General features: G+C 44.9%; 1 protein-coding gene across 1 annotated transcript in view; it reads right to left on the bottom strand.

The window, feature by feature from the left end:
- LOC119168640 (monocarboxylate transporter 13) overlaps positions 1-23778 on the bottom strand; it is a 155512-nt gene that overhangs the window by 23051 nt on the left and 108683 nt on the right. The window contains exons 5-7 of the mRNA XM_075883981.1: positions 16497-16640; positions 3346-3574; positions 1644-2227 (exon numbers count right to left, since the gene is read on the bottom strand). Of these exons, the coding sequence (XP_075740096.1) occupies positions 1644-2227; positions 3346-3574; positions 16497-16640 (957 nt within the window). The remainder of the gene's footprint in view (positions 1-1643; positions 2228-3345; positions 3575-16496; positions 16641-23778) is intronic.

Below are 23778 nucleotides of genomic sequence, written 5' to 3'. Positions count from 1 at the left end.
GGTATAGTTTTTTACTAGTAAGGTAGCCATTTTCAAAGCAGTGCTGGATCGATAATGTGGCAATTTAAAGAGGAGCCCAAGAATTGCACAGCATTTTATTTGAAAACAGAATACTGAAAAGCTCCAACAAAAAACATTACGACTTAATTAATCAAAATAAATTACTACAATAACTTAAACTCAACAGGAACTAGAACTTTCGAAATGTTTTTTTTTAACAGCAGGCTGCAATATGATAGTGACTACAGTACTCGAGGCGGTATACGTTGTCAACAGCTTCTAAATAACACTGACACTTAAATACTGAATTACTAATGTGAGAGCATATTCCTGAATGTCATAGTGAAGACAGCTGATTTCTTCACCCTGCGGCTTTGGTGGCACTGATCTTTTAAGCAGATGAATATGACATCGGTAGCACGATAAGCATATAAGCTGCATACACGCGGGTAAATTGACGATAAAAGCGCGAAAAGTTACCCCTGGTTGTTTACATGCCTCATTCTTTCGAACATTTTTCGCCGTTGCAGTTTATATGAACATTACTCAGAAGATATACCGTATTTCGAACATTTTTCGATTATTTACTATTCCATTTGAGTACTGAATCGAATACAGCGTTAATCGGCTCGTTATTCTAATGTTTCCCGTATTTACACACCCCTACTGTAAATCTTTTATTGGTGTTTTTCTGTCACATGTACACGCGAGTGTACGTTTTCTAGGCTTGCCTATTTGACGAGCAAACCTAGAAACAGGTTGAATGTGGCTGTACAACACACCAACACTTCAGACTGAATTGCCGAGGCACTTTAGTTTGAACGTTTTTTCCAGGGAGGAATAAGAGGCAACTAGTTCGCGCGATATGTTGCGACAATTTATAACTACCACCACCTTTTTTTTTCTAGCTGCAAAGTGACCGTCACTACGTCCGTGAGTCAACATGGGGTCCCCGAAGCAACCATGGCTCAAAACGAGTGGAGTGGCTACTAATAGATTCCAAGACTAACCACAATCTCTTCGGAGATAACTAGTGCGTATATTTGCATATTTACAACCGTGTGTATACACAAGAATGGTTATATATATTGTAATGGTTGTTCCTATCTCAATGTGGTGGCATTATTCCCTAGTTGGTATAGCAGGGGCCTCTAACACGAAGCCTGCGTACTTGTCAATAGCATAACGGGACCCGCACATAACTGTTTTTGGTATATATATATTTGGATAAAATTATAATTATGAGTTAGATTTGCATGGCTTGTCTCAAGTATTTCTTTTTCATGGGGCATCATATGTTGCCCCAAAATTTTAAAAGATAACTGGTCAACAAAATCGCTATGCTTCACAATCGGCGCCCAAATATTTGTCATTATGGATACCAGCACTGAATCGACCGACTCTCTCAATACCTATACAAATTCTATTTAGAAATTACACATGTATGCATTACGGAAAAATTCGCTTTTTTATTGGCAATTTTAGATGAAATTTTGTACGAACTAATGCCCTCCTGCTTCCACCTTCTTCACTGTCAAGGGGTACATGAAGGTCAAAAATGTCGGAACTTCATGCGGCCCACTCACTGAGGTGAGTTTGCGACCTCTGGCGTATATAAAAAAAGGTAACAAAGCGAGACTCACCAAAAAGAAGAGGCTTCGTCAGGAAGGACACTGTGGCGATGCAGGTCACTATCCTGTTGCTCGTGTCTAGCTGCCCTGCACCAACGACATCGCCCATCAGGGAGTTGTGCACGGCGATTGCGTGGCCACTGAAGGCACCAAAGCCAAGACAAGTGGCCAGCATCGCAGGATACGTTCGAATGAAGGCGATCAGGATGAATCCCACGCCGATGAAAAAATAGTCCACCATCACAAGTGTCGATCTCTTCACGTGACCCTTCTCAGTCACTAAGGGCATTAAGACACGACCAACACAATCCAACACGGACACCGATGGTGCGATGGTGATTGCAAGAATGACGGGAATGCCTTTGCTTAGAATGGTGTCAACAGATATGCTTGCAAAGAGATTGATGACGTAGAAGAAGATGAGGTGCGTCAGTGCAGTGACGTAAAATAAAGGCTTGGTAAACATCGACTCAGGTACATGTGCTCCGACGTTTTCGGAGTGGCTCAGCTTGCCGGTTCCCTGCTCGACGCTGAATATTTTCTGCACCGTTGCGTTCGGGAGGACGTTGTTGTTTTCTTCGGGGTTAGGTCTGGGCCTGAAATCAATGAAGGCAATGGGATAGAAACTAGTCATTGAAATCGTATGCAAATATTCATAAACAGGAGTAGAAAATGCCGTTTACGCAGTTTGTTGCGCGCTAAGACAACGTTGTTTATTCGCTCTCTGTATACCTAAGTCAGTTTGCAAAGCATGAAACGTTTTCCCAACATTTCAGTGTTCCAAGAGTTTATTAGTCCATTTTTCATTTACTCGCGCGTGGTACAGCTTGTCCATCAATCGAAGGTATTTCGCACCCCACAATAAAACTGTGCCAGTAAGCGCCCCAGAAAAGCAACAATGTTGACGGGAGGATGTCATGCCTTCGAGGACCGAGACATAGGCCAGTGGGACGGGGAGCGCCTGGGCTGCCTGCGCACGTTCGCGGCTGAAGCCACGAGCCTCTATCCCCCGTATTGCTCAAACGCATTGTGACAGTGTATGCATCATCAAAAGCGTTGGTCACCCTATGACTTAGAAGCGCACGTCAAGCCTTTTCTCTTCTCGTTTGACAACCGGCTTTTAAGAAGTGCGTATCAAGTACCAGTGTATATTATGTGCTTGTTGATGCTGTCTTCATTCGCAATACACTGTGTCTAGATTAGCTTAACAACTTTTTACACAACGGTTAAATCATGATCATGGGTGGTAGTCATTGTGACGCTAAGCATTGACGTGCGCGCATCCACTTCGAACAATGCTATACCTGCTATACACCTACAAACGTTGCACGGATTCCCATATTCACCACCCAATAAGCACTTCTTCTATGAAGGCAGTTTTTACTTTATTGTTATAGCGATTCCTGCGTTATAGGAATTAATCATGCTTTCTTTTTCTTTTCGGCGTTCTTATGAAATATAATGAAGTGGTCGAATGACCAGATCGCTTGCTCAAAAGGCAGGCTGATTGCAGAAGTATACACGTGAACAACAGATGTGGGAGGAGAAAGGAGGCTCAGAGCAATAAAAGGAGAAGATAAAGACGACTCAAGTATGGTTTGAATGAATGGGCAAGCATTGCGTAAAGGGTTATGCCATAATTTATCTTTAAAACAGATATCCATACGCTGGCATTGCTATTTTGGAGCACGTACATTGATTAAGTTCTACAAACCTGAAAAGCACACAGAGAACGGGCACGTTGAGCATCACTCCCGAAAGAAAGAGCATCATCCAGGAATAACCGAATTCCTGCGCAAGGTAGAGCAGTATGCGAGGGAAGAAGGAGCCCGCAGCACAGAATGCGACCATGTTCAGCTGCATCAGCAGGCGGCGCTTCGTGACCGGGAATGTACGCTCGATGAACGTGCCAGTCAGCACGAACACCATGCCGGCACCAATTCCTGCGTGTTTACAAGTATACATCTACAGTCAGAAGGTGTTTCTCTGTTGCAAACTAGAGCCAGCAAATGTACTCAAGTCATGCAATGAGGTGTTATCGCATACACTTGCCGTGGGCATTTACAGATTCTCTAGTAAAACATACCGTCAACAAGAGACATTAGATAAGGCAGCGTGAATTCGATGGTAGTACTGACGTTTATGGTTAGAAAACTGTGCTACAAAAGGTAACGATACACTGACGATGAAGAAGACATGAGGACAAGTGCCTGTCTTTATCTTCTCTGTCGTCAGTGGGTAAGGACCATTCATTTCGCAATTTCATAACCATGAAATCTTCACAACTCGCCAAGTATCAGTGCCACTGACGTTCTTCCCGTAATCCATGTCGTGTGCATGCCATCAGTCACATTCCGTTAGTTTTCATGAACATAACGGTACCTATATACAAGTTCTCCTATAGGATACTGTGATACTGTTGTGGGGATCCCCATAACGTGTCACCCCTACGTGCTACTGCGAGTTAATGAGTGGCCTACACTGAAATGGCAGGCCACAAATTCTTGCGCTATAACACGTGACATTCGCAATATTTGCAATAATGTAACGTTTATACATTCTTGCTGTGTAATGATAAAAGTTCAATTTAAGGGCAAACAGAAACGAAAAACCATCCAGAAAGTTTTGTTTTTCCTTGCGAGAACTGTCGTTTTCTGCGCTATCATGAGGATTCCGAAGGCTGGTGTGAAATCGGTGGGAAAGCAGGCCCATCTGACGTCGGAGATTCCTGATAATGGCTTCCAAGGTATTACATGATGCAACTTTATAGCGCCAAGGGCTGACTGGCAACCGAGAAGTTCTGTTTTCAGCGGCATATCACATGCAATTACTTTTACGCGTTCTTGAGACTTCCTCGTTTTGAAAGCAGTTACTCCATATCTCTACGCTATCTGCGTTCGGTAGAACCCATGTAATCATGTGAGCTGACATTTCTGTCGTTCACTTCGTGTTTTTATGAGCGTCACAAAAAGTAGTGCCCCAAGTACCTTCAAAATGTGAAGGCACATAATACACTAAGTGCGCTGTGTTCTTATCTGCATTTTTCGAGAGTCCAGGCCGTAGGGCGCAAAAGTACAAACAGCGCGATACTCTACAGCTGGACACAAAAGAAAAGACACAAACAAGGCGGCTTAGCAATTGATTTTTTGTCTAACTAGTTTTTTCTATATATATATATATATATATATATATATATATATATATATATATATATATATATATATATATATATATATATATATATATATAGTCAAGTAGATCCTCCGTGAGCGGTCACAACGTGGTTTATTTCGACGTTTCGGCCTAGGGTCTGGCCTTCATCAGGATTGAAGGTACAGTTTATTGGTTCTCAGCTTTATACAACCTCAAATCAGAGGGAAAGAGGAAAAAAAGACCGAAAAAAAGAAGACGAGTAAAACAAGAGAAAAAAGAAGTAAAGAAAGAAAAAAAAATGAAAAAATAATGTAAGGTGGACTCCCCCCGGACGCCCCCCTTTCACCCTTCCTTCCACTTCCCCCTCCATCTCTCTCCATTTTCTCCCTTTCAACTTTCTGTTGTCAGCGGTCTGTGTATGCTTCCTTTCACTAACCTAGTGAAAGAATGACTGTCAGTTGGGCGTGTTGGTAAAGGTTCATGATGAAACAAGCGCAAAAATACACACACTCAGAGAGGACACACACAAGCGTTGTGGGCGCGTGCATGTTTTGTTATATCACGTTGTTGATGATGACAGGGGAAGTCGGGAGTGACGTACATGCATGTGATGTATTTATTAGTGTTCGTTTCGAAATGAAATTTTCAGTTGCTAGTAAGCGCTTGTCTGTGTCCTCTCTGAGTGTGTGTTTTTGCGCTTGTTTCATCATGATAGTGAAAGAAAGCCACTAGCTTATATATATATATATATATATATATATATATATATATATATATATATATATATAGTGGCAAACATCCAAAAAATATAAAAAGGCATGCCACATATATATCTTTTCAAAGAATCATTACACGTGCTCTTATAAAAAAAAAATACCTTCGTCGTTCAACAGACAGATGACATGCTGATGCAAATTGAACTTTGTGGCGCAATATGGCACTTCGATAATTTCGCGAGTGTGCTAGTTCTGATGTTTGCCGATGATTGTGGTTTCTTCAAACAGTGGGGCGCAGGTCCTGTGTTAAATCACATTCGGTTTCTGGTCACCGTGTCTCTTCTTTTGTGTCCCCTTGTAATACCACGACGGTTTATACTTAGAATCGACCCCCTCACGTTTTGCGCAAGCCATGTGCTCGTGATCATAATCGCCTGATGGTGCGCATCTGAGCTAAATGCCCACTCTTTTTAGATGCGAAGCAGCTTACGATGGATTTCGAGCCAGTGTGTATGTGGCGTGACCACCTTCCTGCGATTGCGCGAACTGCCCTCCCTCTCGCGTGAGTGCAAGAAGCTAGGAGGACCCTCTCCTCGCGGCGCGAGAAGGTGGGGTGCAAGGAGTAACGTAAACGCTGCTTCTACTCCACTCATCACATGGCTTGCGCCTTTTAGGGGCGGAGCTCCTTATAGCGGCACCCGTTCGTCCCTCGTAGTCGTTGCAGTGTGTAACAAGTATAACATTTTGACCTGCAAGGTGGTGTTGGTGAGAAATGTCTTCTGTGCGTTGTTGAACAATCAAAAATAGTGCTCAACGTTCATGCTAATGGCTGCTAATGGGGAATGAGGGACAGGAGCATTCGTCTTTTAGTTAACGCGCACGCTGCGATCCCCATTAACAGCCATTGGCATGTGAATCGAGCACTATCTTACAATAAAGGGTTGCTACGTTATACTCACTGAGTGTAACCTCCTCGGTTTTAGAAAGGCTTAGCGAGCGTTGGGCCGCAGTGCCATGAATACAGTGAACTAGTTTACACCATGAACTCGAGGTGGTTAAAGGTGGGAAGTAGACCCGAAGCGCAATTCGTAAGAAAGTGGGCCACCTCTCGTTTAGTCCTTGGAATCTCTGCTGGATGGCGGTGCTTCTATATGGGGAATATATCATAAAACGAAGCGAGATGGCGGTACTTGGAGTGTTGAATAGATGGACGAACGGGCACACAGACAGATGCATGTATGGACGCATGAACGGACGCAGGGGCGGATGCATGGACGAACGCAGAGACGGATGCACGCACGGACGGGCGGATGGACGCATGAACGGACGGAAGCAAGAACGAATGGACAGACGAGTGCTTCGCCCCACTCTCCATCATTCACTCCGTGGATATGCTGCCAATTTTTTTATTTCCTCAATCTCTCTCTCACATCTCTCACCGCATTGTCGGCGGGAAACCGCTACGGATAAAACGCGCGCTAAACACGCTCAAACGCAATGGCAGCGTCGGCAAGCAACCCCCCCCCCGCCCCCCCGTACTCAATGGTGACGTCGAAGTCAAGCGTCAGCGTCGAGCTAATACGTCAGCTGCGGAGAGACGACGCATATTTAACGCCCATGCAGAACGCCTTGCTACACTGTTTCAACGCTCGGGCTTGGACGGTGTACACTGCAGTAAAATTACACCATTTCCCGCTGAAGCAGACTATGAGGCGATGCGAAGCATCACGGAAGCTGCACACCGCGTTTGCATCGGTTTCACTAAGCATCTACGGTAACAACGTAGGAACATAAACAAAATATAAACGATAACACTAAATGCGCAACATTATAGAAAACACCTCGTCAAACCGACGCAAACGTGCTATGCACCCTCCGGCGCAGCTTCGTATTGCCTCATGGTGCCCCTTAGCTGGAGATGGTGTAATTTTTTTGTGTTCAGTGCTTATCATGGTGGACTTACTCTTAATATTGAAGCACGCCCGCTCTGCTCCATGTTCCTCCAGACTATCACTTACACCTTAAGTTGCTGTATCTCTGTTTTACATACCTGTCACTATCTACCTCTTCAAAGACCGTTCCATCTGGTGAGGAGGACTGGACTCGCCATCAACCTTTTCTCTTTTCTGGCTCGTGCCTATGGCCCGGAGAGTACTAATTGGTGCTTAGATTAGTGACATTGTGGAAGAATGACTAGGCTGAAATGTTCTAGGCTGAACTGCGGATTTTCTTCGTTCTCATCGCAGTGTCAGCCAGCAAAAGGTCAATGGGAAGTCACTGTGCAGCTTTTGCTTGTTTTAAGGCCCAGAGAAATAAACTGCTGTCTGAATAACTATGCAAGATGCCTCACCGATTGCGCAGCGTTTACCGTTGCAGATGCTTCATGGTGCATAGTTTGCGCTACGTGACCACTTCTATATCAGCAAGTGCCGCAATGTAACCGGAATGCCCAAAGTTCCGCTGAGTCAAATAAAATTCGGCTACATGTTCCACTCAGTCAAATCACAACCGGGGTTGGCTGCGTTCCAGAACAAACCTAAACGGTCAGCTCTGTCTGTTGAATTGAACATCTAAGCACCACTCGAGCAGTAATCTGTGTTCCTTTGACTTGTTTTATCGTGATATTAGTGGCGAAGCTCCTTGGGCTGTGGGTCATTCCCTGCTCCGTTTGTATGTAGCCAAGTCCAGTTTATGACTTGCTCAATACATGGCGTTGTGTGCATATGTCTTTTAGAGTTACTCTATATGCTATCTTTTGCTACCTAAAGGTAGCATATACAATAACTCTAATGTCCTTTGGAATAATATAACTAGTAGGCGTCAGTAGTTTTCTCAACATATCCACGGAGCGAATGATGATGAGAGGGGCGAAGCGTCCGTGCTTCGTCCGCCCGTCCGGTCATCTGTCTGTGCTTCCATCCATCTGTCCGTACGTCGGTGACTCTATCCGTTCGTCCTTGCGGCCGTTCATCTGGTTGCGCACGCGTGCATCCGTGCTTCCATCCTTCCGTCCATGCGACCGTCCGTTCATTCGTCCGTGTGTTCATCCATCCGTACATACAAATGTTGGACGTACTGAGGCACAGACACACGAATGGAAGGACAGATGGACGTAGATACGAACCGACGGAAGCACGGACGCATGCACGCATGGATGAACAGAAGCACGGACGGACAGACGTTCGGATGGACGGACGGATAGGACTTACGCATGGACAAATGGACGAAAGCACAGACGGATAGACGCACAGACAGACGGACGGACACAAGGATGGAGGGATGGATGGATGGTCGAATGGCCGGATGGACGTATGAACGGCCGGACACACAGATGAACGGACAGACTCCTCGCGCCAATCATCATCATTCACTCCGTAAATATGCTGAAAACCATTAACGCCATCTTGTTATTTCTTTCATTTATTTATTTCTTTCTATTTATTTACAGTATACTGAGGCTGATAGACAAGCAGAGGGCATAATAAAATGTATTTCACAGTTTACTTTAAAACAAGAAAATTTCAAGCAACAAAAACATGGTAAAACAACTGAACACAGAATAAAAAATAAATGAATTAGGAAAACAGCAACACAAACATAAATCGCAACTATAGAATGTAAATTGAGTGCACTGTGAAACAGTCGAGAGCTTGTGTTGTTCCACTCATTGATAGTCCGACGGAAAAAAAAGAATTCATGCAAACATTCGTACGTGTGAAATAAAGCTCAAGGGTGTAAGCATGCGTCTGCCTAGTTGCTTTTGAAATTCTATCTCTTATATAGGTTTCCGTACGAATGGTAAATTTACAAAAATAAAGCGAGTGTAGAAATTTTAGCCCTGCAACTGTCCTTCGGTGTTGTAAAGTAGAGATGCTATTCAAGGCCATGATCGTTCTCGGTGAGTCATTTCTGTGGTAAGCATTAAAGATGAAGCAAACCGCTTTACGCTGCACCACCTCAAGTTTCCTAATATCTTTTTTATTTGATGTGGGTCCCAAACAATGCTACCATCGTCCAACTTCAGTTTTATAAAAGCATTGTAGGCCAATAGTTTTGTTTCTGAAAGTGCTGCTTTTACTTTATGCCTCAAAAAACCAAGCTTTCTAGAAGCAGATGAGCATGTTTTATTAATATGACTTGACCATGTTAAGTGGTTTCTAATTGTGGCACCTAAGTATTTATATTATACCAGCTCAGTCAAGTTCATAAGATGATACATATATTTAAAACGATGTTTCTATGTTGTTATGTGCACGACAACTGACTTATCACTAATTATTTTATTGACCTTTCTTCACACCGCTTATAAATGACACACACGTGGAATTCCAGGCATTTATGGTCATCTTGATTAGTGATTGTTTGAAAAAGTATGCAGTCACCTGCAAAAAGCTACATGTGTATAGGCGATGTGTCTACTGATTTAACAATATCATTTATCTACACTAAAGAAAGAGCAGGTCTCAAAACACTGCCTTGAGGGACACCATACGTTAATGGTAGAATAGCAGACATGCAATCATTTACTCTAACGTAATGCTTGTGATTATGAAGATAAAAACGGATGCGATCAGTGAGGTTCAGAGGTAGGCCTAGTTTATGCAATTTAAAATGCGTGACAAGATCAAATGCTTTAGTGAAATCTAAAAAATAGGATCAATTTGATTTCCCATATCAAGTGACGACGTGAACTCTTGAATTGTTGTGACTAGTTGCATTGTGGTGGATATTTTTTTTTTCGAATCCACGCTGTGATGGCGATAGCAAGCTATTTTGCTCAAGAAATGTGGTAATGTATTGTGTGACTGTGTTTCGATAGCTTACCATCCATCTTACATGACGTACACGTTAAGGAAATCGGCCTGTAGTTTGGTACGTAAAGACGATCCCCTTTCCTAAACACAGAGACTACACGTGCCGTCACCAAAATTAGGAACGAGCGAATTTTCAACGGAGAAGCGAAAAACATTTGTTAAAATGTGCGCAACGGGTTATGCATACCTACGCAAAAATACGTTAGGGCTATTATCTGTACCAGCTGCGATTTGGTGTTTAGGTTCAGCAGCAAAGAAAACATGCCCTCATAAGTTATGAAATCAAAAGACATTACCGAAAAACGTTTTCATGTGATGATTCATGCTGGGGAGTAATACGGAGCAGAAGTTTCTGTTAAAGTGATGAGCGAAAATACGCGGGTTCAAATCCCGGCTGCGGCGGCTGCATTTCCGATGGAGGCGGAAATGTTGTAGGCCCGTGTCCTCAGATTTGGGTGCACGTTAAAGAACCCCAGGTGGTCGAAATTTCCGGAGCCCTCCACTACGGCGTCTCTCATAATGATATGGTGGTTTTGGGACGTTAAACCCCACATATCAATGATGAGCGAAAATAGACACATCATTTACGATGGAACCATCAATGGTCATTTGACTGAGTGCAGCATCCGTTTGTTCTAAATATCGCCAAAATTTTTCAGGACTTTCTGTAAAGAATTCAGGCAATGAATGAGTGAAATACCTGAATTTGGCGTTGAATAGCTTGGAAAGAAGGCTGACTTTTCATTGAGATATTAAACTAACAGGTTCTTTACGTTTTTGGCTCGTTTTAGCCTATGGTGTATATGAATTATTTTTTTTGTCATCCATAGGTTCTTTTTGTTAGTGCGAACATATTTGGAAGGGACAAACCTTTAAATGCAATGATGAATAGCGTTTTTCAGAACACCACAGAGGGTCAAAGCACCGCCTGCCACGTTATCACACAGTTCCCACAATCTGTCGAATATAGCATGGTCATCAGCTTCAGTAAAAATCCTTAATTAATTTTTCCTCGTTTTTGTGCTGCTTTGTGTCACCAGGTGGAAAGAAAAGGCACACCGCCTTATGGATCGAGACACCATCAACCACATCTACAGAGTAGGTGAAACTGTCATTTGTAATAAAAATTAAATCTATTACTGAGTGGGCACTTCCTGCTTCTCTGGTGTAGTCGGTAACCCTTTGTTTTAGGTCACACAATATCATGATATCAACAAGATGGTATATGTCTATATCGAAAGTCTATATATATACAGGGTATATGTCTATATATATTAAGGGTATATGTCTATATGAGTTACGCCAATCAATGCAAGGAATTTCAAAATCACCGGCGAGTGTCACCCTATTCCGATATATATAGCGTGTCATCAGTTTTCAACTTATAATGAGAAAGAAATACATGCTTCATATTCATTCAATCATCTCTGGAGCTATCCCAAAGAAGCTTACGCACGTGCAGTGTTTCACGACTGTAATCGTTTTGAATAAAAATGTTGGTTCCTTTAAGTTTGTTCAAATTGTGAATGACAGCCTGCTTTTCACTGTAATTTTTGTAAATAGGCTATTACTGGGCGTTGGCCGGAACGGCGGCCAAGGCGATGAATACGGGCTATAGATTCGCATTTGACTCGAAGTTTTTTTTTTTTTTTTTGAAAATGTTGCTAACAACATCTTTTGCTGAAGAAGCCTCATCTTCCCCCATCGTTTCCCATAATAACATAAAATATAACGTTTGATCTTCGACTGCGGTCTTTAAGATCAACAAGCTTTTTTTTTTCCTTTGCAGGACCACTGAATTCTGAAGGGACAGCGACGACGATTGAAGCACTGTAATTAAAGGAGAACTTTACTTTGATCTCTTCATAAGTTGCTCCAGTGATTTCAAACGTGATTCAAGGTCACGAATAAGCTGCACAAACTCGCTAAACTTGTTTTTTTATCTTCGTAAGGTGAGCGTAAATATCGCCATTATTTCCAAGGACATATGCACACCACGGCATCGATTGAGCAAGTCATAAACTAAAGCTGGCTACATACTACATACCGAAGAACGAACGCCGCACGTTCTAAAAATATTCGCCCATAAAATTCAACGACGATTGCTGCTTCATTTATCCAGGCATATCAGTCCCCGAATAGGCACCAAAGCGCAGGAGTTCATCTATATGCACCGACATATGCGGGGTGCTGTATTAAACTTCTGAGAAAAGGCCCTTAATTTTATTCAGTTAGCAAAATCTACAATACACCTGGCTTCCCTAAACACCGAGTGTGCCATGCAGAAAACAAAACAAAACCGCAAACATTTCATTATACGCAGTAGGGAACAATTGATGAGTTTGCGTGGTACGCGAACGACCAGCGCGGCAACTAAATCTACTGATCTCGCAGAGATTGTATCCCAGCTTCGCCTAAACTATTTCACGAAGCGGCGACAGGTGGCGACACAGTAATGCGGTGTTCTCTGGCAGCATTGGCCGTAATTGATTGTAGTTTTTACGTCCCAAAACCACGGTATGATAATGAGAAGTTCGGTATTCTACAGCGCTCCTGAAATTTTTATTATGTGGTGTTCTTTAACGTGCACTGACATATCACAGTGCATGGACCTCTACCGATTCAGCTCCATCAAAATGCGACTTGGCGCGGCAGGAATTACACCCACGACATTCGATTTAGCAGCCGAACACCGTAGTTACTGTTCCACCAAGGCGGACTGATCGTTGTAAGAGACACGTTTTCAGATCCCGACGGCACCCTGTCCCATTTTTTTAAACCATAGTGTTATGTGTCCGTGAGGCATGTATCTTGACTCAAAGGTTGTGTTCCAATACTCACCATAGACGGTTAAATACACAGCTAATTGGATAGCGGCCATCTTAAGTCAGATTCCAATTTCCAAAATAGACAGCTCCGAGAAGACGGCATTGAAAATCATAGAGGAAGGAAATACATGTCATAGACAAATACGATGTAGGCTACTTTGCTGTCCAAACAAGATGACGACTCATCGAAGTGCTAGGACTCAAGCGGACACTTCTCCAGATGATCAATTTGAGTAATGTTTCTTTTTTCTCTGGCTTTAACTCGAAATAAGTTATAGAAGTAACGGTGATGTTTGTTTATCTTAGCTTCTTTTATCGATCCGAGGTGGCACCTCGTCACGTAAAAGGCATATAGGCATGTTCCATTCCTCAGATGACCCGGGCTCGATGCTGTCCCCTAAGCTGTCTGCGTATACTGTCTACGATGCTGTCTTCGAAATGGAACGCAGCCGAAGGAAGGCGTTGAGACGAGACGCGTTTTTGAGATGTCCGGGCTCTACGCGAACAATACAAATCCAAGCCAAATTCACATATCCCAGCATTCCTGTGCATCCCACAAATCAGAGCGTCAATTTTTCCTGTGTAAGTGTAGAGTCTGTATGGCGTGGAGAAAGAGAATAACCGAGAAGAAGGCTGTCGACCTCCCCATGTACTCTGGGCTTGGCAACAATAAAGCGAAGATGCTGTATTTTTTCAAATTACTAATAATGCTTCTGCTCAGGTAATCGCACAAAATTTACCCACTCAATCGCCAGGTATGCACAATTTGTGCATTTGTAATTTCAATTTCTTGGGTTTTTTTTTTCAGGAGTGATTACCTACAACCCTCTGTTTTCCCAGCGATAGATGTAACTACCGCGAAGTCAGTTTTATTGTTCATGTTCATCCCGGGATTTCACACAGCTTCGTATAGGCGAAATAAAAGATGGAAATAAAAAAAACTCCAGGCCTGTGTGGAACGCGCAGCACAGTCACAGCTAGAAGTCAAAGCACAGTCAAAGCTAGAAAAGCGGCCTTTCAGGGCGCTTTTTAAACGCTTTTGGCGAGGTATACCTACTACGCCCGAAATATTCATAATTTTTCGTAGTAGGCCAGCGTTCGCTAAACTATACTGCGTCATTTTAGGGGCGAAGCTCCTTATAGTGGTACCTGTTCATGCCTCGTAGCCGTTGTAGTAGTGTGTCACAAGTATAACATTTTGACTTCCAAGGTGGTGCCGGTGAGAGATTTCTTCTGTGGGTTGTTGAACAATAAAAGATAGTGCTAAATGCACATGCCAATGGCTGCTAAGGGGGAATGAGAGACAGGAGAATTCGTCTTTTAGTTAACGCGCACGCTGCGAATTTTTTATTGTTCAACAACGCACAGAAGACAAGAAAGGGTTGCTACGTTATACTTGCTGGGCGTAACCTCCTAGGTTTTAGAAAGGTTTAGCGAGCGTTGTGCCGCAGTGCCATGAATACAGTGAACTAGTATATACCATGAACTCAAGGTGGTTAAAGGTAGGAAGTAGACACGAAGCGCAAGCCGTAAGAAAGTGTGCGTGTGCCTCCTCTCGTTCAGTCCTTGGAATGTCCGCGGGATGGCGGTGCTTCTATATGAGGAATATATGATGAAAAGATGTGAGATGGCGGTACTTGAAGCGTTGAACAGGTGGACGAACGGACACATTGGCAGATCCATGGGCGAACGCACGGATCGCTGCAAGGACGGATGGACGCATGGACGGACACAGGAGCGGATGCATGGACGAACACAGGGACGGACGCACAGATGAACGTGCGGACACACGGACGGCCGGATGGACGCACGGGCGGCCACAAAGACGCACGCATGGATAGACGGAAGCAAGAACGAATGGACGGATGGATGCTTCGCCCTACTATCCATCATTCACTCCGTGGATATGCTGCCATTTTTTTCGAATAACCGTGGTATCCGCTGCACGCTAGCTAGGAATTTTGTGCACTGTTCTATGCAGTGACTGACGACAATGAGGAATTATGCCTCAAGTGAGTATGCACCACAGATGATAGGTGAGCAAGAACAAGTTTTCTAATCGCTTGAAGCATTGGACGACCCACTTGTTGCGCAGATCAAATAGTCTGACGCCTGAGTGTTCCTTACAAGTTCTAAACTGCTTTATTAGTTGTATTAACACGATTCCTTTTCCGACATCAAGACTGCCTAAGGCCAGTTTATCGCTGATTTTCTAGCACCGGCGTGGCTCAGTGGTACAATACTGGGCTGGCGCGCAGCGGACCCGCGTTCGAATCCCATTGTCTCCGTCGTATTTCTTGCGATAGTGGTTACGAACACCGGCGGAGGCAATGGCGGAAAACTACGACGCCGCGCGTGATCCGTGTTTTCATCTGCTGTTACTGGTACGAGTGACGATTGACACCGGGTCATTTTCGTGGCACGCAAGAGTTCTACCACACAGCAACGCGTCTGATTTGGAATGCAGTGAGAATAACTTTATTTGCTTGGAAATGCAGTGAAAATAACTTTCATCCTTTGCAAACACAAGAGTCCTACTTGCATGCACCACAATACAACAGCTAATATCACAGTAATACTGTTTGGTACAAGCATAGATTGCCCTCAGGTATTAGAACTTGTTATTATCATAACGACTTCATTGTCTAAAGTCGGCCCCCCACTCCAAAAGGCACGGACGTTACAGCGCCTATTCCTTTCAGCTACGTAGTTGGTGCATTGCAAGTTCGAAAAAAAAAATTCACGTGCCAAATCGCCCTTATTTAAAGCATGCTACCCATTACACGGAATTGAGCCACATGCGCAAGCTTCACTGGCACAAGCCACTTTCACCCTTATATAAGTACATTGTAGTAATCTAGAATTTGAACTTCTCGAGTAACATCATACAATAAAAAGTATGCACTTAGTGCTTAAAGCACTAATTAGGAACACGATATCACTATCGCGTTCAACTCTAAAAGGCGAATCTCAAGGATTCCCCCTTTTTTTATTTGTGACGTAAATTTACTACTACCGGTTTGCGCGTCACGGGATGCACTGAGCGCAATTAACGAAACAAAATCATGATCATTTCATACAGTACGCTGCTTGGCAATACACCTGGCATTCAAATCACGCTAGCTCCTAATAAGAGCGCTCATTTTACATTAGGCAGTTTTACAACAACGTTTGCGTTGCTCGGATGAGTACACTGCGCGCACCCAAGGCGTCAGCGTATGAGGCATGTGTAGTGGCAACCATCGCTCCCACACGGATCTGCGCACCCTATTTTAAAACTGTTAATTGCGAATTGGCAGCTGGAACAGCATTCTGGTGTAGTAAATCACGCTCAAACAGTGCTCATAAACTCACCGTGTAACAAGCCAAAGGTCAATGCCAAAATGGTGACATTTGTGGCACAGTACGCGCCGAACATTCCCGCCACTTGGCACGCAGAGCCGACCACTATCAATGGCCAAGGTGCTGACCACCGCCGCAGGAATTTGCACAGGACACCTGAATACAGAAAAAAAGAATAAATAGGTACCGAAAAAAAAGTTCCTTCTTCATTGCACCCTGTGAAAGAACGACACTGTCAGGCATGTTTATTTTTGTTTTAATTACATACACGGATACACAAGGACGCAGAGGAAAGAGGGAGAGAGCAAACTGGCAACTGCGACCAGGCATTACCACCGCAAATAAAGCAAGACAAGTACCACAGCTTCTCATATACTTCTAATTGGGTTGGAATAACCGAGTATAGGCTGTTGGTCACTGCGACTGGCTGCAATGTTTTACGCCAGGGGTCGGGAACCTGCGGCCCCCGGCACGGCTTCAGAATGTTTCCCCAACTTTTATCAATACCCATTTGAAGGCCAATATGGTTCTCACCACGGCTGCTTTGGATGGTTTCTATGCACATACGCGTGTTTGCCGCGCCGGGGCAAGTTACGCGCCACCTCGTTCAGGGGGTGAGTCAACCTTTTACGTAGGATTGGTGGCTGCTGTCCGGAAGGTCGTGGCTTGGATCCCAGTCGAAGGGGTTGAATTTTGATGGAGGTGAAATAGATAGAGGGTTGTGTACTATGTGGTGTCAGTGCGCGTTAAAGAACACAGACGCTCGACATATCCGACGCCGTCCACTACCGTGTTCCACATAACATATAACAATGTTGTTTTGGGGCGTGAAACCCCAAATAATATTACTGTTAGGAGATAGCATTTTAGTATTCCAAGTTATTAGTAATACTAGAGTCGTCAACACATATATGGCCTTTTCATCGGCTGTCATTTCAGCGCAATCTTGAAGCTTACTGTCGCTTTGAGTCTCTTGCAATAATGATGCCCGTTTTTCATGACTATAACTTTTATGTGAGCCCAACGCCGTTCAATAGTAAAAATAAACAGTGTAACAGCTCAGTTGTACTCAGGCGCCAACATATCCGAGAAGATGCTAAATTGTAAAAATATGCGAATTGCAATATGGCAAATACTAGCCGTGCAAATGCAGGATAAGATATATCTTATGCAGAGAATACTACAAAGACCATGCTGGTAGGTCATCATTATGCACTAACAGTGCGATATGCAAGAACATGTGTTCATTTTCGCCTGTTTGTACTTCTTACGCTGTTTGTACGTTTATTATGACATAGTCACTATAGATGTAATAGACATGAACTTTTATTTGTGTTATAGATCTTCATGTTGATAGGAATATTTGACAAACTGAATACAAGAAAAAGAACAGTGGGCAGGGAATGTTGGCACCTACTTAAAAATTCTACAGGACCGCGTTGCGCGGAGGTAGCCCAGAAAGCATCCACGAGCGTAGCGCAGTGATGAACTATTCTGCTAAAGTGTTGTTGCGAAACTGCTGGTATTATAAATAACTATCGCATAAGGTAAGAACTTGCACATTAACACATGCAAGCTTCTGATACCGGCTGCAGTATACGCTGCGGTAAAGCAGCAGGAACGTGACAGATTAGATTGATTGTTCTAATAAACCATCCTTATAAGTAAACGTAACTAACAACGAGTAAGCAGCAAAAAAAAGATGAGGGGGGGGGGGGCAAGAGAGAAAACAAAGAAGTGTTGCAAACGCACTGCTCCTTCTTACACCAATTTAACAGATATTTTAAAAAAAGCAGCCTTGCGCGACTTGTAAATACATTATTTTCCAAGGTGCAGTACAGTGGAACGGCATTTACAGTGCAGAAAATTGTAGTTATAATGCTATTGACTCTATTACTCAGAATATATGTTATAATCTTACGTCGATTGACAGCAATGAAGTGCTTTTAGCTGGTACATATCGTTCTTTATGTTATTGGGTTACCGGATACCGAAGGGAAAGTGCGCTTCGCGGGCCTTTATGGAACGTATACTCTCAAATCTCTAAATCTCCTTTCATTCGCGTGTGTTGCTGTCACGCAACAGATGGAGTGTCCGCAAACGATATTAGTTTTGGGGACACTCCAGTAGACGTGTCAAAATGAAGAGCACCATTTTTCACCACATTCTTTCAATGGGACTATTAATGCAAGAGTGACCTCTCATAGTGAAGCCGTGAACGTGAGAGCCCTATGACCTCTGGACGGCTCGATAAGTCGCGCCATCTAGTGAAGTTCATCTGGACGAGGCAAGCACATTATGTTATTGCGGTAATATCGAGTGCCCTACTTCTGGTGCAAATGTCTTGCTGGGACAGAATCATGAGCGATATGTGTGTTTATATGTGTTTATTCAAGGACTATGAAGCGGCCAAACAGCGACAGTACTTGATATTGAATGGGAAGAATGGGGATGGTAACTGGCCCTATAGGGGCCTGAAATTGCTCACGCATAATGGCAAGTAAAACATCTTAGTGTGGAATGCCGGGTCAACGAAGTACGGATCTCAACATGAAAATATAGCTGTCTATTCAATATATTGGAAAATCATCGGATCGAGCATACTGACGCTACGCTCGTCAGAGGTATCCGAGTAAGGTTGAAACCAAAAGCAATCTGAATGGGTCACGAAAGTGGGAACGAAAAGCTGCCCGATAACTATTTTCAAACACATTTACAACCGCGAGACTATTGAAGTGCGACTAGGAGAGTAGGGAACAGGTACACCAAAAAATTTCTTGAACATTTATTTTCAATAGCTTTATATATGTTACAAAAACTAGAAGATTACTTTATTAAAGCTTTATTTTTTTGTATGTGGTTGAGCGGAAAACTTCCTTCGTTCGGTTTTAGAAACAGCGGGCACATGCAGGCAATCTGTTAACGTGCACCAATGGTTTTGGAGGCGTACCAACAATTTGCTAGCAGAGCTTGTGTTTAGTTCGACGCGTTCGTCGGTTTGGCGCTTTGTCACGTAAACAGGGCATCACTCACTTTTTCGTGGTGGTTTCGCGCGTACGTACATTCAGCAGCTTAATTATTTTTTTATGTGCTGTTTGCTGGTGGGATATTTCGGAGCTGAACTAGCTCAAAGAATGTGTAGATAGCCGCTCCTGTGGTTACCGACTGCTTTCGCTAGCGCACGGCCAGCGTGCCCTCGCCATTGGTGACTGTGAACGCGACAGGCGAAGCAACGAGACACGGTGCTCTATGGCTGCCAAAGCTATATGTTGAAAGCAGCTGTTTCGCTGCGGTGGTTTTCGACGGTGGGGCAACGCGAGTTTACGAAATAATATGCTATTGAGCTCGTGAACAATGGTCTTACAATTGCCTCTGCGAAGTTTTCTGTGCATATTGCAATTACGTCATTCGGCTAAAAAAACAAGTTTTCTATCTCTTGCTTTCTGTGTCTTTTCTTTACCGCATGGAATTAGCGAGACCCAAGGCGCAGTAAAATTGCGTAATAATAAAGGTGCGTAACAAGTCAGCAATTAAGGATTTCAATTTCGAGCCATGTAGGGCAAATGCGCGACGTAAGGTTGAATTCGGGTGGCCCATAACGGCTGCCTTGAAATGCCGGTGGAAACGCTCGATAATTCCGTTGGCACTGCGGAGGTAACAGGTGGCCCTCAAGTGTTCAAAACCGATTGTTAATATGATGAACCTGCGATACAGTAGTGATGCAGGCTCTTCTCACAATCTGTTAGTATGATGAGCCTGAATTGGCGCGACTCGTACTGTCGTCCTTAGTCGGTGGTTACACGGAGAGGGGCGCCGAAACGAGCAATTAAGCCGCTGAAGAAGGGTGACGTGACGTCTTCCGTGGTGATTTTTTCGTGGGGCCATGCCTCGGGCCATCAAGTGTACTGGTAAAAGGCAGTTGCGGTAGGGCCCAGCCGGAGTAAACAGTCATATGATGTCGAAGTGGACGTGCTCGAACTGACCAGAGGGCAGAAGAAATGTTTCCAATGGGGCGTGACGTGTCTGGTTACTTCAACGCGTTGTCCTTGAATGCAAGAGCACGCCCCCGTGCGACAATCCCACCTCATGGAGGGCCAGACTTAGTGGTCAGCCATGAAGCGTGTAGAGACGCGTATACCGGGATGGCTGAGGTTGTGGAGCAGGTTGAAAAGACCATGGCGATGGGACAGGGACACAGAGGGCCTGCTTCGTCCAGTCGACGTATCGCAACAGATTGTGGTTGCCGACCTTGGAATGGGGAGTTCATGTAGCTGTAGTAAGGACATGTTCTTGAGAAGTTTCTGCCATTCGGTGTCTATGGTCTGAGCCTTGGTGAGAACGTCCGCTGTTATCTGCAAGGAGCTGATGGCGGCTACACGTGCACGCGCATCGGCAACCACGTTGTATTTCCCGCTGGCATGTTGGATGTCGATGAACTGTGTGATGAACGAGAGTTGGTTCGGCTGAAAAGGTGGGAGATTTTCGCAACGTTCAGGGAAGTTGCAGGTAAGTGGCTTGTGATAGGTGTATATGGTGCAGTTCTGTGCTTCGAGAATATGGTGAAAGTATTGCACTGCTTCGTGTATCACCAGAAGTTACCTGCAGTAAACTGGCGAATTCGTAGGGACAGCGGTTGTGCTTTTGGCGGTCGACTTAGCCTTTGAAGGGGTCGCCTTTCAAGCTGAGAGTTTCCTGGAGAAGAATACCAAGGGTTTCCAGGTGTGGTCCACGTGTATCATCAGGGCGGTGCTGATGGCGAAGCTAGAGGCGTCCGGGAAGAGTCCCAAAGCTGTTTCAGGCACGTCATGCACGGGATGGGGGATTAGCGTGTTCGTGCAGAGCATTGAGTTACTCAAAGCTTTGCACCAAAATCGGTGTCAACGTGACGGGCTAGTTTCCTCGTGGACCAGAAAAGGCATCATGAAGAGGCGCCTGGTAGTCGGAGGCGTGTGGTAAGAAACGTCTGTAAACGTTTCCCATGCCGAAGAAACGGCAAAGGTCATTAGCGGCGGAGGGCTGAGGGTACTTTTGGAAGTCAGCGATGAGTTCAGGAGAGAGTCTAGTTTCCTTTGACGAAACTTCGTTGTCGTGTAAATGAACGGTGGAAGCACCGAGCGTGTTCTTCTGGGGGTTGACGAGCAGGCCGTGGTCGAGGCGTTGAAGAATTCTTTGTTTTGAGGTAAGGAAAACACAAATGCTCGGCCCGCATCATAAGCATATAACAGGCAAAGGCGTTGGAGCAACAGACGAACGTGCCCATGGTGTTCTTCGGCGTCACGTGGAAAGACCAATATGTCGTCAAGATAGACGAAGCAGAAGTTGTGGCCTCGGACGACTTCGATGATGAAGCGCTGAAAGCTGTGCCCGCTGTTTCTTAGGCAAAATCTCACCAAGGAAAACTCGAACAAGTCAAACTGGTGATTATTGGAATTTTCGGGTCGTCCTCCTAACTAAGGGGTCCTGTAAGCATGTAAGCCTTCACAAAGTTCATCACGGAGAAGACAGGGCAGTCTTGAATACGATGGGCGAAGTCGTGTATGTGGTGAACGGGGTACCTGTCCTATATGATGCACACATTGAGGGCGCGGTAGCCCCTCTATGCTCGCCAACCATCGGTCTTCTTCAGGACGGTGTGAAGTGGCGAGGCTCATCGGCTGTCGGAGCGATGGGCGATACCTTTTTGGATCATAGCTTTGAACTATGCCTTGGCTATGCCCATGTGGTGAACGGCAAGGCGACGAGGGCGGCGAAAACCGGGGAGCCTTGAGTGGTCCGGATGTAGTGAACGGTGATGTGCTACACTTTGCGTGGCAGCCCCCTGGGACGCGTTAAACCTGGAAGTTTGGTGAGAAGGGCGTGGTACAGCGAAGTATTGTCATCACTGAGCACTTTGCTGCTTAGTAGGAGAGTGGTTCTTCACTAGCGTGGTGAAAAATGTCCCGTTGACGCATCGACGAGACAATCGTGGCTGCAAATTGGAAGGAGGTTATAATGTGCCAAAAACTTCGAGTCGATTATTAGTTCAGTAACGTCGGTGGCAAAAGTCCAATAAAGGCCGCAGCGTAGCCTCCCGAAATGGATGTGCAAGCGCAGCGAGTCGTACGTCTTGTGGACCCGTTCGTCGCACCGTCCTCGAAAGATTGCGACGGGCGAGAGCCTTAAAGATTGGCTCGTGGGTAGCAGCGAATATCAGAACCGCTGTAGCAAACGCTGTTCAGTGATTCGATTGGTGACGAAGGTGCGACGGCCTCTAGGTGGGCAGCTTGCGGCTGTTTTCACCAGCTGCCGTTGATATTTCTCGTTGGAGGAGCAGGGTTGTCGACAATGTCGGGCTCTGTCACCGAAACTTTGATGGTTGTAACACAGGCTGTTTTTAGCAGGCTGCCGCGATCAGATAGTGTTACGGCCACAGCTTTCGAACTGTTATCTTTGGCGCGTTGCTGAATGCAGCTCAATTGTCGATTGATATCGTCCATATGGCGTGTGAGCTCCGCGGTGTTTAGCGTAAAAACGACAGCCTGGATGGTGGGCGATTTCTGCTGCAGAAATACGATGATGCGATCAGCGATCTCGGCAAGTTCATCGAGAGGCATACTAAGTTGAGTCTGCACAATTAGCTGAAGGTGTGGTAAAAGTCGAAGCCAGTGCTCTCGCACGACATAATCCTGGGGTTCCATGCTGCGCGTGAGAGCGTGCGTGTGACGGAGGAGCTGCGAAAGTTTGCGCTTAGCAAGCTCTGCGGTCACAAGTATTCACACGTTTTCTTCATCCGAAGATGACAGGCGACGTATGTGTTTCGTCTTGAGGCAGTCGTAAAGATTAGCCACTTGTGGGTTGATGAGGACATCCCGGGCCTCATTGACGTAACGGCGTGCAGGTTGGCAACGACGTATTGGTAGCGGGTACAATCGTGAGTGATGCCTCCCAAGAAGAATTGGGCATCAACATGGGTGAGTCATACCTCGGGTGAGTACGGCCAAAGCGGCGGAAACTTGACAGGGGCATGCCGTGTAGAGCAACTTGTGGCTTGTCGTCTGCAGGGGTTCTGACACCCTCGTTGGAGTTGTCGCGCATCTAGTGCCTGCTTTGTGGAGATGTTGCCGCTATGCTGCTATCGCTGGGTCTGCAGTTGCTGTTGAAGTTTTGCTGGCTAAATGTGGCTTGGGCTTCGGGGTCGGTCATGGCAGTGTGGTTCGTTTGCTTTCCGGGTCACCAGATGTAGGATGCCGCTTCGACAAAGAGCAGATTCAAACATGAAAACATAACTGCTTATTCCATCAATAGAAAAAGCATC

The sequence above is a fragment of the Rhipicephalus microplus genome, unplaced genomic scaffold (assembly GCF_043290135.1).
Source record: "Rhipicephalus microplus isolate Deutch F79 unplaced genomic scaffold, USDA_Rmic scaffold_23, whole genome shotgun sequence".
Lineage (NCBI taxonomy): Eukaryota > Metazoa > Arthropoda > Arachnida > Ixodida > Ixodidae > Rhipicephalus > Rhipicephalus microplus.
This window is presented reverse-complemented; position numbering and strand designations above follow the sequence as displayed.